The 12,569-nt window shown below is 40.7% G+C and overlaps 1 protein-coding gene across 10 annotated transcripts in view; it reads right to left on the reverse strand.

Annotated features, from left to right (window-relative positions):
- ppip5k2 (diphosphoinositol pentakisphosphate kinase 2) overlaps positions 1-12,569 on the reverse strand; it is a 247,870-nt gene that overhangs the window by 39,310 nt on the left and 195,991 nt on the right. For all 10 annotated transcript variants that reach the window (XM_070884183.1, XM_070884175.1, XM_070884197.1 and 7 more), the window contains 2 exons: positions 2,103-2,243; positions 1,073-1,183 (listed from right to left, as the gene is read on the reverse strand). In XM_070884183.1, coding sequence (XP_070740284.1) covers positions 1,073-1,183; positions 2,103-2,243 — 252 coding nt within the window. The remainder of the gene's footprint in view (positions 1-1,072; positions 1,184-2,102; positions 2,244-12,569) is intronic.

The following is a 12,569-nucleotide window of genomic DNA, read 5'->3' on the forward strand; positions in this document are numbered from 1 at the left end:
GCAGCAGTAAGTATGAAGACCTGCAAAGGAGGTAAGTTAAAAGTTTTTATTTTTTAAGTCTTTTTCAGCGATTCAATAGTTAAGTGTCTTGCGAATGTTTTGTGATTTTTTATTTTTTGCAATTTTTGGGGATATTTTCCCCCCTCCCAAGACCTCTCTCGCAGAGTAAATTTGCAGAAAATTCGCGGTTTGCGCCACAAATCCTTGTGCAACGGCAATTTTTACCGCTGTGCAAATTGAAGCTTGAATTTTAGGCCTCATAGCAGTAATGGAGCAAAAGCGGTATTTTTGGCGATAAAATACCGATTTTGCCAAAAAAACAAATTTCTAGCCCCAAATCTGTTTGCAGGGTAGCATACTAGCCAAATGGGCATTGCTAACAAGGCAAATGAACGAGGGGAATTTAAAAAACACAAAGCATTCATTATATCTTGACCTAGCAGGGTGCAACAACAAACTTGTTCTCTCATTGGACATTCAAATCTATAATGGCCAATGAAATATCCACCTATTTAGATTTCTAAACTAACTGCAGGTCTCCATACAATTAACTGCCTCTAAATGTAATACAGTACTTTCAAATACATAGAAACATAAAATTCTGACGGGATTAGACAGGTTAGATGCAGGAAGAATGTTCCCGATGTTGGGGAAGTCCAGAACCAGGGAACATAGTCTAAGGGTAAGGGGTAAACCATTTAGGACCGAGATGAGGAGAAACTTCTTCACTCAGAGAATTGTGAACCTGTGGAATTCTCGACCACAGAAAGTTGTTGAGGTCAGTTTGTTAGATATATTCAAAAGGGAGTTAGATGTGGCCCTTACGGCTAAAAGGATCAAGGGGTATGGAGAGAAAGCAGGAATGGGGTACTAAAGTTGCAAAAATGATCAGCCATGATCAGATTGAATGGTGGTGCAGGCTCGAAGGGCCGAATGGCCTATTCCTGCACCTATTTTCTATGTTTCTATAACTATTCAAGTTACAGAAAGAATAATTCGGTCCTTTCACCAGTGAAAGAATTAAAAGCTAGTTAAAGCAATGTTTGTATATGCAAGCATACAGTCTACTTACAGAATGCAGATGTGTTAATATCTTGATCTGATGACTGAGCTGATGGAAGTATCCTTCTAGGAGTATATGTATTTAAAATTCTTCTACCCAGAGATAAAATATTTGTAGAAACTAGAATAAAAATGAGATAATATTACTATCAATTTTACACATGATCCCCCTGTTCTCAAAGCTCTTAGAATGCTCTAGTTAGCAGAATAATTCACCAAAATTTTAAACATATACCACAAAATCATCACATGGATACAGGAGAAACTTTAAATTTTTTGTCATCAAAATTGAGGTGGGTGCGTGTTTGGCAGGACATGGTGCCAGCAAATGGCTTAGGTACAAACTAACTTGAGGGATAACAAAAATTGAGGACTGCTAATTTTTCTTATGCTCCGAGGTTCAAGCCTGTAGGGGTCTCGCATCTGGTAAATTGGGAAAACTAAGGTTCCATGCACTCAGAATGTTAATTCTTGACAAGGGTACCAATTGTGGTTGTCTCTTTTATTGTTCTGGAATTTATAGGGAGCAATTTTGAAACTTCTTTTTGCACTTCTTATAAATCATCAAGTTTTCGATAAGGATTTCTAAAATACTGTATTAGAGGTTTTCAAGAAGACATTATAGTTAAAAGTATCCCAGTACCCTGGCAGAAGACCAGCCACTCAGATTCAAGGCATTTATACAGCAGGTCCTTTCCATCTAAATTGAGTACAGGTTAATATCTAATAGATAAATTTTACCCAATAAATCTGATCGCAGGCATACTTAATTTAGGAGAAGAAACCCAATTCTCAGGAATCCAGTCTGTTGAACCGGAGGGGTACCGCATTCTTGCTCAATTTCCTGTTATGCCAGGAAGAAAGTTTGTCACTGAACCCTGATACAGACGGCTGGATACATTTCTAGAAAATGAATGGATTGAGGGAATGTTGAGTAGATGGGGAGTTGGGGTTAATCAGGTTTCTATTGCTCTGTCTTTTTATTTAAATATCTCTGCTGTACTGCAAATTTACACAACCAAAGTAATTAGTAGTCTCACATGAGGATGTAGGAAGAACATCAGAGGAGACGTAGCTTTCAGGAATTGATGCAAGAAATTCATCCACTTGCTTCAGAGATAGTGAATTATGAAGGGTTTCAAGAGGGCAAATGGAAGGCACCATAGAATAGAGCTCAAATCCTGTAAAGAAACACTTCAGACATTATAACAGAAATAATAAAAATACAGATTCATTAATGAATGCATATACATGTAGTATGTACTGTGTACACACATGCAAAGGGGCACACTAAACACTTCAGGTGTAATGGGAATGCTTGCCGACTACATTTGTGGTACAGAATCTCAAAATAGGTTACACAGGGCTCCCATCAAGTATTAAGACAACACTTTTTCCTCTGATCTAATATTTGCATGTTCTTGAAATATTGAAAGTAAACAAAATAATTTAGAATTTTCACAATTGGCTAATAGGTAGTGTATCTTTATATCCATTAACATTTGAAATGAGTGACTAATGCTACAAGCTAAATGCTTACTCAACTAATATATAGACATCACCGAAACTACAGCACAGAAACAGGCCATTCTACAGGATGCACTGCAGCAATTTGCCAAGGCTTCTTCAGCAGCTCCTCCCAAACCTACGACCTCCACTACAAAGGACAAGGACAAACAGCGCATGGGAACACCATCACTTCTAGACTCCCCGACAAGTCACACACCATTCCTGACTTGGACAATTATCGTTCCTTCATCAGCGCTAGGTCAAAATTTACAGAACACCCCACCTAACAGGATTGTGGGAGTACCTTTACAACACGGACTGTAATGGTTCAAGAAGGTTGCCCAATTCCATGAATTAAGTACTATTTCACTCCCATATGAAAATACTAATACATGGCAATACAGAAGTACAGCCCAATATATTCGCAAGTAAGAATGAATACAGTTGAAAACAAAATATTATTTGCAAATATAATGCATTTTTTAATCCTCATTAAATGTATGCATATTAATAGCTTTTCAACATCTTCAATTTTCTTTTCAAACTACAGTGCCATTCCACTTAAGTTTCTGGTCAATGGTAACGCCATTGAATGTCAAGGCGAGGTGGTTAGACTTTCTCTTGTTGGGGATGGTCATTACCTGGGACTTACTTGGTGCAAATGCAACTTGCTACTTACCAGCCCAAGCCTGAATGTCGTCCAGGTCTTGCTGCATGTAGGCATGGACTGCTTCATCATCTGAAGAGTTGCAAATGGAACTGAACACTGTGCAATCATCAGTGAACTTCCCCATTTCTGACCTTATGATGAAGGAAGGTGATTGATGAAGCAACTGAAGATGGTTGGGCCGAAGGCACTGCCCTGAGGAATTCCTGCAGTGATGATCTGGGGCTGAGATGATTGGCCCCCAACAACCACAACCAATTTCCTTAGTGCTAGGTATGACTCTAGCCAGTGGAGAGTTTTCACTGATTCCCATTAAGTGCAATTTCACTATGGTTCTGCTCCTTGATGCCACACTCGGTCAAATGCTACATTGAAGTCAAGGGCATTCAATCTCTCCTCACCTCTGGAATTCAGCTCTTTTGTCCATGTTTGGACAATGAGGTCTGGAGCCGAGTGGTCCTGGCAGAACACAAACAGCATCGGTGAGCAGGTTATAGGTGAGTGATTGAGAGTAGACTGATGGGGCAGTAATTGGCCGGATTGGATTTTTCCTGCTTTTTGTGAACAGGACATAACTGGGCAATTTTCCACTTTGTCGGGTGTTGCCAGTGTTGTAGCTGTATGGAACAGCTTGGCTAGAGGCACGGTTAGCTCTGGAGCACAAATCTTTAGCACCACAGCTGAGATGCTGTCAAGGCCCATAGCCATTGCTGTTACCACGTGAAGTGAATCGAATTGGCTGAAGACTAGCTTCTATGATGGTAGGGATCTTAGGAGGAAGCCGAAATGGATGAGCCACTCGGCACGTCTGCCTTGTCTTTTGCACTCACGTGCTGGGCTGTGCCATCATTGAGGATGGAGATGTTTATGGAGTCTTCTCCTCCCGTTAGTTAGAATCATAGAATGGTTACAGCACGGAAGGCGGCCATTCGGCCTGTCGAGCCTCTCAGCTAGTCCCACTCCCCTGCTCTTTCCCAATAGCCCGTAGCCCTGCAATTATTTTTCCTTCAGATACTTATCCAACTCCCTTTTGAAAGTTAAAATTGAGTCTGCCTCCACCACCCTTTCTGGCAGTGCATTCCAGATCTTAACCACTCGCTACGAAAAAAAGTTTTTTTGCCAATCACTTTAAATCGGTGTCCTCTGGTTTTCGACCCTTCTGCCAATGGCAACAGTTTCTCTCTACTCTGTCTAGACCCGTCATGATTTAGAACACCTCTATCAAATCTCTTCTCAATCTTCTCTGCTCCAAGAAGAACAACCCGAGCTTCTCCAGTCTATCAAAGTAACTGAAATTCCTCATTCTTGGAATCATTTTCGTAAATTTTTTCTGCACCTTCTCTAAGGCCTTTACATCCTTCTTAAAGTATGGTGCCCAGAATTGGACAAGTACTTCAGTTGAGGCCGAACCAGTGTTTTATAATTTCCACACTTTTGGACTCTATACCTCTATAATGCCCAAGATCCCATAAGCCTTTTTAAGCGCTTTCTCAACCTGCCCTACCACCTTCAACAATTTATGCACATGCCCCCAGGTCTCTCTGTTTATGCACCTCCTTTAGGATTGTATGCTTTAGTTTATATGTTCTCTCCTCATTCTTTCTACCAAAATGCATCACTTCACATTTTTATGCGTTACATTTCATCTGCCATGTGTCCGCCCATTCCTGAAGTTTATCACTCTCCTCCTGACTGTTCACTATACTTCCACGTTTTGTGTCATCTGCAAATTTTGAAATTGTGCCCTGTATTAGTTTAATTGTCCACCAGCATTTATGACTGGATGTGGCAGGACTGCAGAGCTTTGATCTAATCTGTTGGTTGTGGGATCGCTTAGCTCTGTCTATAGCATGCTGCTTCTGCTGAGTAGAATGTATGTAGTCCGGTGTTGTAGCTTTACCACTGGGTTGTGGTCACTGGTGCCGCAGGTGGGTGATTCCATCCTGGATACAGGCTATCTGGATTGCATCCTTCCTGCCACGTCCTTCTCTTCTGCGTGCTCCTTGTCCCTCTGCGAGCAATTTTTCCTCTTTGCTGCTACTGCTAAATTCTATGTACCCCCCAGGACTGTGAACAAGTGGCCTTTTCAGAAGCCAGATACTGCAGATGCTGGAAATTTGAAATAAAAGCAGAAAATGCTGGAAATACTCAGCAGGTCAGACAGCATCTCGACCAGAGACGTTCACTCTGTTTCTCTCTCTGCAATTGCTGCCTAATTTGCTGTGCATTTCCAGCATTTTCTGTCTTCTTGGAGGTCTTCCTTTACCATTCAAAGCCTAGCAAGCATCCAGCAGCCCACTTTAAAAACTTTCAAAATCTATTGCACCAAGCCACTACTTCAATAAAATATTTTTAAAAAGTCCAAAATCTGAAATCCAAACTTAACTGAAAGATGTGTGTGTCCCTTTAAGAAGTGCTGACAGCATCTCTGCAGGGCTGCTTCATGCTTGCTGTTCTGTGCGCATTCAGGATGCAGTGTAATGGAGAGCGAGAATGTCCAAATCAACAGTCATGGTGTCAATTCAGGCATTGCATGGCAATTGGCACCATGATTTACTTAAATTGAGAAGCCAGCGCAATGGCATTTACCAAAATGGCGGCCACCATGTCCCACATCAGAAGCGAGGTGGCCGCCATTTTTTCAATAGAACCGGCCTCAACAGCCAGCATTACAGCATCGAATTTCTAGACCCAGGTTCTCAAAGTTTTCCACCACTGGAGGTTTTCCTCACCTCAAGTCTGGCTCTCTTGTAGTCTAACTGATAAGAGATTAATCAACAACTAAAATTACTTTTGTATCATGCAACTACCAGGATGATAGAAGGTGAACTAGAGGGACCGTGACCGTCTTTCGCTTAGCTATGTTCCTAGTTTCTGCCCCAAATTTTAAAATTAAAATTATAAGCACTGCTTTATTTAAAAAGCACTATATCTGTATATCATCATCATTATCAGAGGCAGTCCCTCGAACGAGTATGACAGGACCCGATGTTCCAGTCCTGAACTCCAATTGAGGAGGTGGAAGATGCCTGTGCGGGAATTTTTTTAACGTGTGGTGGTGTCCAGTTAAACCAAATGTTGATGTATCAATGCTGAATAATTTTTCTTATTACTTGATGACTTTAAGTGATAATTTTTGGTGGGCAAAGGCAATTCTGAGAGAATGTAGCATTAATTTATTATTTCAATGGACAATAATGCATTGATGCATTTGAATTAAAAATATGATTTGTTAACCTCATAACTTAATTGAATTACATAAAGCTAGCATTTATTTGCCTATTAAATACCAAACTGCTGTAAAAAGCAACACATTTACAATCACTCCATAAAATCTATAAACTTTACAGCCAAGACAAAGTATACAATAAAAATCGGTTTAAATTAGAATCAAGGAAAATATACATCATAGCAATTTCTACAACAGAAAAGATTCATGCAAACCTGTAATTTGATAATTAAAACTTATATACAACCATTTTCAAATCTGTTAATCCTTTAACCAAATTGTAAAACATTTAAATTATTTTTGTATAAATAATTAAATTAAGGAAGAAAAACATAGTATAGAATCATCGAATTGTATGACACAGGAGGAGGCCATTTGGCCCATTACACCCATTCCCCTGCCATTGTTTCTGGAAGTGCATTCGATCTCCTTAAAATCAAGTGTGTATAAACAGTTCTTCTAACCATTCTTTGTTCTTTTGATGATGTTAAATTTATTGTCTTCTAGTAACCAACTCACTGATCAATGGATATTATTGTTTTCAATCAACCGCATCAAAACTCCTCAATTTTGAGCACCTTTATCAAATCATCTCTTCACTTTTGTTTAATGAAGAAAACTCCAGTTTCTCAAATCTCTCCTAATAACTAAAGCTTTTCATCTATGGTACCATCATAATGCATTTCTTTTGTGCTTTCTCCATGGCCTCAATATTATTCCAAAAGTAAGGTGCCCAAAACTGGACACAATGGCCCCGATATTGACAGGTGTGGGTTTTGTAAGTGGGGTGGGGGCGCGAAGGTGGAGTTTTGGTAGGGAAACTTGTTCGTCCGATCCTTGACCCCAGGATATGAGGGGAGGGGGGGGTGCAATGCCAGGGAAGAAGGTAAGCTTGGGGGATCCGAGGGAACCACATCTACTCCTCGTGGCCCACAAGCAAAGCTGTAAAGGCACTTAACATTTCCTCTAAACCTGTCCTCACCTCCCTTGAGATGCCAGGTTTGCCGAGGCCTGGAAAACCTGGCCGGCCAGAGTTCAACCTGTAAAACAGGTCAAATGTGAGGATCCCAGGCTCATTATAATATTTAAATGACCCTACCCCTTTTCTACTGCTTTTGTGGAAAAAAAGGAAATGGCCACAGAATTTCTTTTAAAAATTGTAAGCCTCCCTAAACCGCATTTCCACGTTACATTTTTAAGTACAAACTATAACAAGTTGTATTTATATGGCAACTTTAATGCAGTAAAATGTCCCAAGACGCTTCACAGGAATGTTATAAAACAAAATATAACACTGAGCCACACAAGGAGGAATTAGGGCAGATGACCAAAAACTTGGTGAAAGAGGTAGGTTTTAAGGTGCGTCTTAAAGGAGGAAAGAGGCGGAGAGATTTAGGGAGGGATTTCCAGAGCTTAGGGCCTTGGCAGTTGAAGTCACGGCCATCAATAGTTGAACGATTAAAATCAGGTATGCTCAAGAGGCCAGAATTGGAGGAGCGCAGATATTTCGGGCAGTTGTGGGGTATAAGAACATAAGTACATAAGAAATAGGAGCAGGAGTAGGCCATTTGACCCCTCGAGCCTGCTCCACCATTTAATAAAATCATGGATGATCTGATCATAGACTCAGCTCCACTTCCCTGCCCGCTCCCCATAACCCTTTATTCCCTTATCGCTCAAAACTCTGTCTATCTCCGCCTTAAATATATTCAGTGGCCCAGCCTCCACAGCTCTCTGGGGCAGAGAATTCCACAAATTTATAACCCTCAGAGAAGAAATTCTTCCTCATCTCAGTTTTAAATGGGCAGCCCCTTATTCTGAGACTATGTCCCCTAGTTTTAGTTTCCCCTATGAGTGGAAATATCCTCTCTGCATCCACCTTGTCGAGCCCCCTCATTATTTTATATGTTTCGATAAGATCACCTCTCATCCTTCTGAACTCCAATGAGTATAGGCCCAACCTACTCAACCTATCTTCATAAGTCAACCCTTTCATCTCCGGAATCAACTTCGTGAACCTTCTCTGAACAGCCTCCAATGCAAGTATATCATTCCTTAAATACGGAGACCAAAACTGTATGCAGTACTCCAGGTGTGGCCTCACCAATACCCTGTACAGTTGTAGCAGGACTTATCTGCATTTCTATTCTATCCCCCTTGCAAGAAAGGCCAACATTCCAATTGCCTTCCTGATTACTTGCTGTACCTGCATACTGACTTTCCATGTTTCATGCACAAGGACCCTCAGGTCCCTCTGTACTGCAGCACTTTGCAATTTTTCTCCACTTAAATTATAATTTGCTGCTATTTTTTCTGCCAAAGTGGACGACCTCACATTTTCCCACATTGTACTCCATCTGCCAAATTTTTGCCCACTCACTTAGCCTGTCTATATATATCCCTTTGCAGATTTGTTGTGTCCTCCTCACAAGTTGCTTTCCCACCCATCTTTGTATCATCCGCAAACTTGGCTACATTACACTCGGTCCCTTCATCCAAGTCATTAATATAGATTATAAATAGTTGAGGCTCCAGCACCGATCCCTGTAGCACTCCACTAGTTACTGTTTGCCAACCGGAAAATGACCCGTTTATCCCGACTCTCTGTTTTTTGTTAATTAGCCAATCCTCCTAATATATTACCCCCAACCCTGTGAACTTTCATCTTGTGCAATAACCTTTTATGTGGCACCTTATCGAATGCCTTCTGGAAATCCAAATACACCACATCGACTGGTTCCCCCTTATCCACCCTGCTCGTTGCATCCTCAAAGAACTCCAGCAAATTTGTCAAACACGATTTCTCTTTCATAAAACCATGCTGACTCTGCTTGATTGAATTACGCTTTTCAAATGTCCTGCTACTGCTTCCTTAATACTGGACTCCAGCATTTTCCCAACAACAGATGTTAGGCTAACCAGTCTATAGTTTCCTGCTTTCTGTCTGCCTCTTTTTTTAAATACAGGCTTTACATTTGCGGTTTTCCAATGCATCGGGACCTCCCCAGAATCCAGGGTATTTCGCTAGATTACAACCACTATCTCTGCAGCCACTTATTTTAGGACCCGAGGATGCAAGCCATTAGGTCCAGGGGCCTTGTCCGCCTTTAGTCCCATTATTTTACCGAGTACTACATCTTTAGTGATAGTGACTCTGTTAAGTTCCTCCCTCCCTATGGCCCCTTGATTATCCACTGTTGGAATGTTTTTAGTGTCTTCGAAAGGAGATTACAGAGATAGGGAGAGGGCGAGACCATGGAGGGATTTGAAAAGAAGAATGAGAATTTTAAAATCAAGGCATTGTTTAACCAGGAGCCAATGTAGATCAGCTGCACAGGGGTGATGGGCGAGCAGGGCTTCATGCGAGTTAGGACACAGGCAGCCGAGTTTTGGATGACCTTAAGTTTACGTAGGGTAGAACGTGGGAGGCCAACCAGGAGTGCACTGGAATAGAGGTAACAATGGCATGGATGAGGGTTTCAGCAGCAGAAGAGCTGAGGAAGGGGTGGAGTTGCGTGATATTATGGAAGTGGAAATAAGCGAGCTTAGTTATGGTTAAGTTATGCGGGCGGAATCTCATTTCAGGGTCAAATATGACACCAAGGTTGCGAACAGCCTGGTTCAGCCTCAGACAGATGTTAGAGAGAGGGATGGAGTTGGTGGCTAGGGAAAGGAGTTTGCGATGGGGATCGAAGACAATGGCTTCGGTCTTCCCAATATTTAGTTGGAGGAAATTTCTGCTCATCCAGTACTGGATTTCGGACAAGCAGTCTGACAATTTACAGACAGTGGAGGGCTCGAGAGAAGTGGTGGTGAAACAAAAATCCTTTAATACGATTGGAAAAACAGATGTAACATTTTCTTAGAAGTAAACAGTACTAATATGTCGGATTACAAAAATAGAGAATAATGGAGGTAAATAAACAAATTGCAAGGTACTCCAACTGAAGGTCAGGATATCATAAAACACAGTTTTTTAGATCATGTAAACTGAGACCACATTATCTTGAACTATTTTAATGGAGGCACTACCTCATTTAAAATGGAAGGATTAAGGCTTTACTAATAGAGCAGACAAAGGAATTTCATACAAATGGGTTAAATGTTTGCATGCTAATTTCAAAGCATCAGAAGTTTTCAAATAATAACTCCAAAATTCAGTATTTCACCCCTGTTCAAAGTTAATGCAGGTTTATTTCAAAATTAAAAGAAGAAACTTGAGTCAATGTTGTCAGGAATGTTAAACAACAAGTAAGTATTCAAATATAATGTGACAATTCATCGAAACAATACCTGTACATTAATTGTAAGTTAAGCCATAACCGTCACTGCATTGGCAATTGCTGTTTAAAAAAAAATCACTCCAACATGGCTATATATGTTATGATTGGACGAAGTAACCAAATCAATTCCAGGTTGCACTAAGCTTGGGAAGATACCCATTGGATCACTGCCACATACATTTGCTCTTGGACAATTGCCGAATGAATCATATATTATAAATGCCATTTTGGGAAGTATTTGCATTTCCTTTGCTTATTTAATTGCTTAGACGAAGGAATTGAATGTAATATCTCCAAGTTTGCAGATGACACTAACCTGGGTGGCAGTGTGAGCTGTGAGGAGGATGCCAAGAGGCTGCAGGGTGATTTGGACAGGTTAAGTGAGTGGGCAAATACATGGCAGATGCGGTATAATGTGGATAAATGTGAGGTTATCCACTTTGGTGGTAAAAACAGGAGGGCTGATTATTATCTGAATGGTGATAGATTAGTAAAGGGGGAGGTGCAACGAGGCCTGGGTGTCATGGTACATCAGTCATTGAAGGTTGGCATACAGGTGCAGCAGGCAGTAAAGAAAGCAAATGGCATGTTGGCCTTGAGAGCGAGAGGATTCAAGTATAGGAGCAGGGAGGTCTTACTACAGTTGTACAGGGCCTTTGTAAGGCCACACCTTGAATATTGTGCACAGTTTTGGTCTCCGAACCTGAGGAAGGACATTCTTGCTATTGAGGGAGTGCAGCGAAGGTTCACCAGACTGATTCCCGGGATGACAGGACTGACATATAAAGAAAGATTGGGTTGACTAGGCTTGTATTCAATGGAATTTAGAAGAATGAGAGGGGATCTCATAGAAACATATAAAATTCTGATGGGATTAGACAGGTTAGATGCAGGAAGAATGTTCCCAATGTTGGGGAAGTCCAGAACCAGGGGTCACAGCCTAAGGATAAGGAGTAAGTCATTTAGGACCAAGATGAGGAGAAACTTCTTCACTCAGAGTTGTGGGATGTAGAATTCTCTACCACAGAAAGTTGTTGAGGCCAGTTCGTTAGATATATTCAAAAGGGAGTTAATGTGCCCTCATGGCTAAAGGGATCAAGGGGCATGGAGAGAAAGCAGGAATGGGGTACTGAAATGCATGATCAGCCATGATCATATTGAATGGTGGTGCAGGCTCGAAGGGCTGAATGACCTACTCCTGCACCTATTTTCTATGTTTCTATGTTTATTGTAAGTAGCGCATTTTGAGAAAAGAACGGAGAATGGAAACACATGCTACAAGTCTCTATTGAGTACAGTGAAATCTAGGGTATAGGTACATGCACATCTTTAAAACTAGGACTGCTGGTGGAAAAAAAAATTGTAAAAGGAGTAAATAGGATTCCAGGTCTTAAAATTAATATGCATCAATAGAAGAATTGTAAAATGACCCATTATTCATATAATCTGTAAATTTAAATACCTGAAAGTACATTTAAATTAGTAATTTGTAGTTAAGAAAAGCCCATGGATGAACAGTGATTAAGACAGGAGAAGATAATATAGGGAGATAACAATTGGTACAACTCTAATGTAAAAGACATGTTGGCTGTCACATAGTAAGGGTAAGAGAAAAGAATAGAAAGTGGGCAGTTTGTAATGCGGATTAGAATGCAAGGTGTTTGATCAACCTGAATACTAAGCACAGTACTGTAACTTGTTAGTGTCCCCAATCAGCATCACCAGGTGTGTGGCTGTAACTACTATAAAGAAATATTTTCATTTTATATAGCCCTTTCACAAACTTGGGTTATCTCAGATTTTACAGCTAATTAAGTAC

This window comes from Pristiophorus japonicus, chromosome 1, assembly GCF_044704955.1.
Source record: "Pristiophorus japonicus isolate sPriJap1 chromosome 1, sPriJap1.hap1, whole genome shotgun sequence".
NCBI classification, from domain to species: Eukaryota; Metazoa; Chordata; class Chondrichthyes; family Pristiophoridae; genus Pristiophorus; species Pristiophorus japonicus.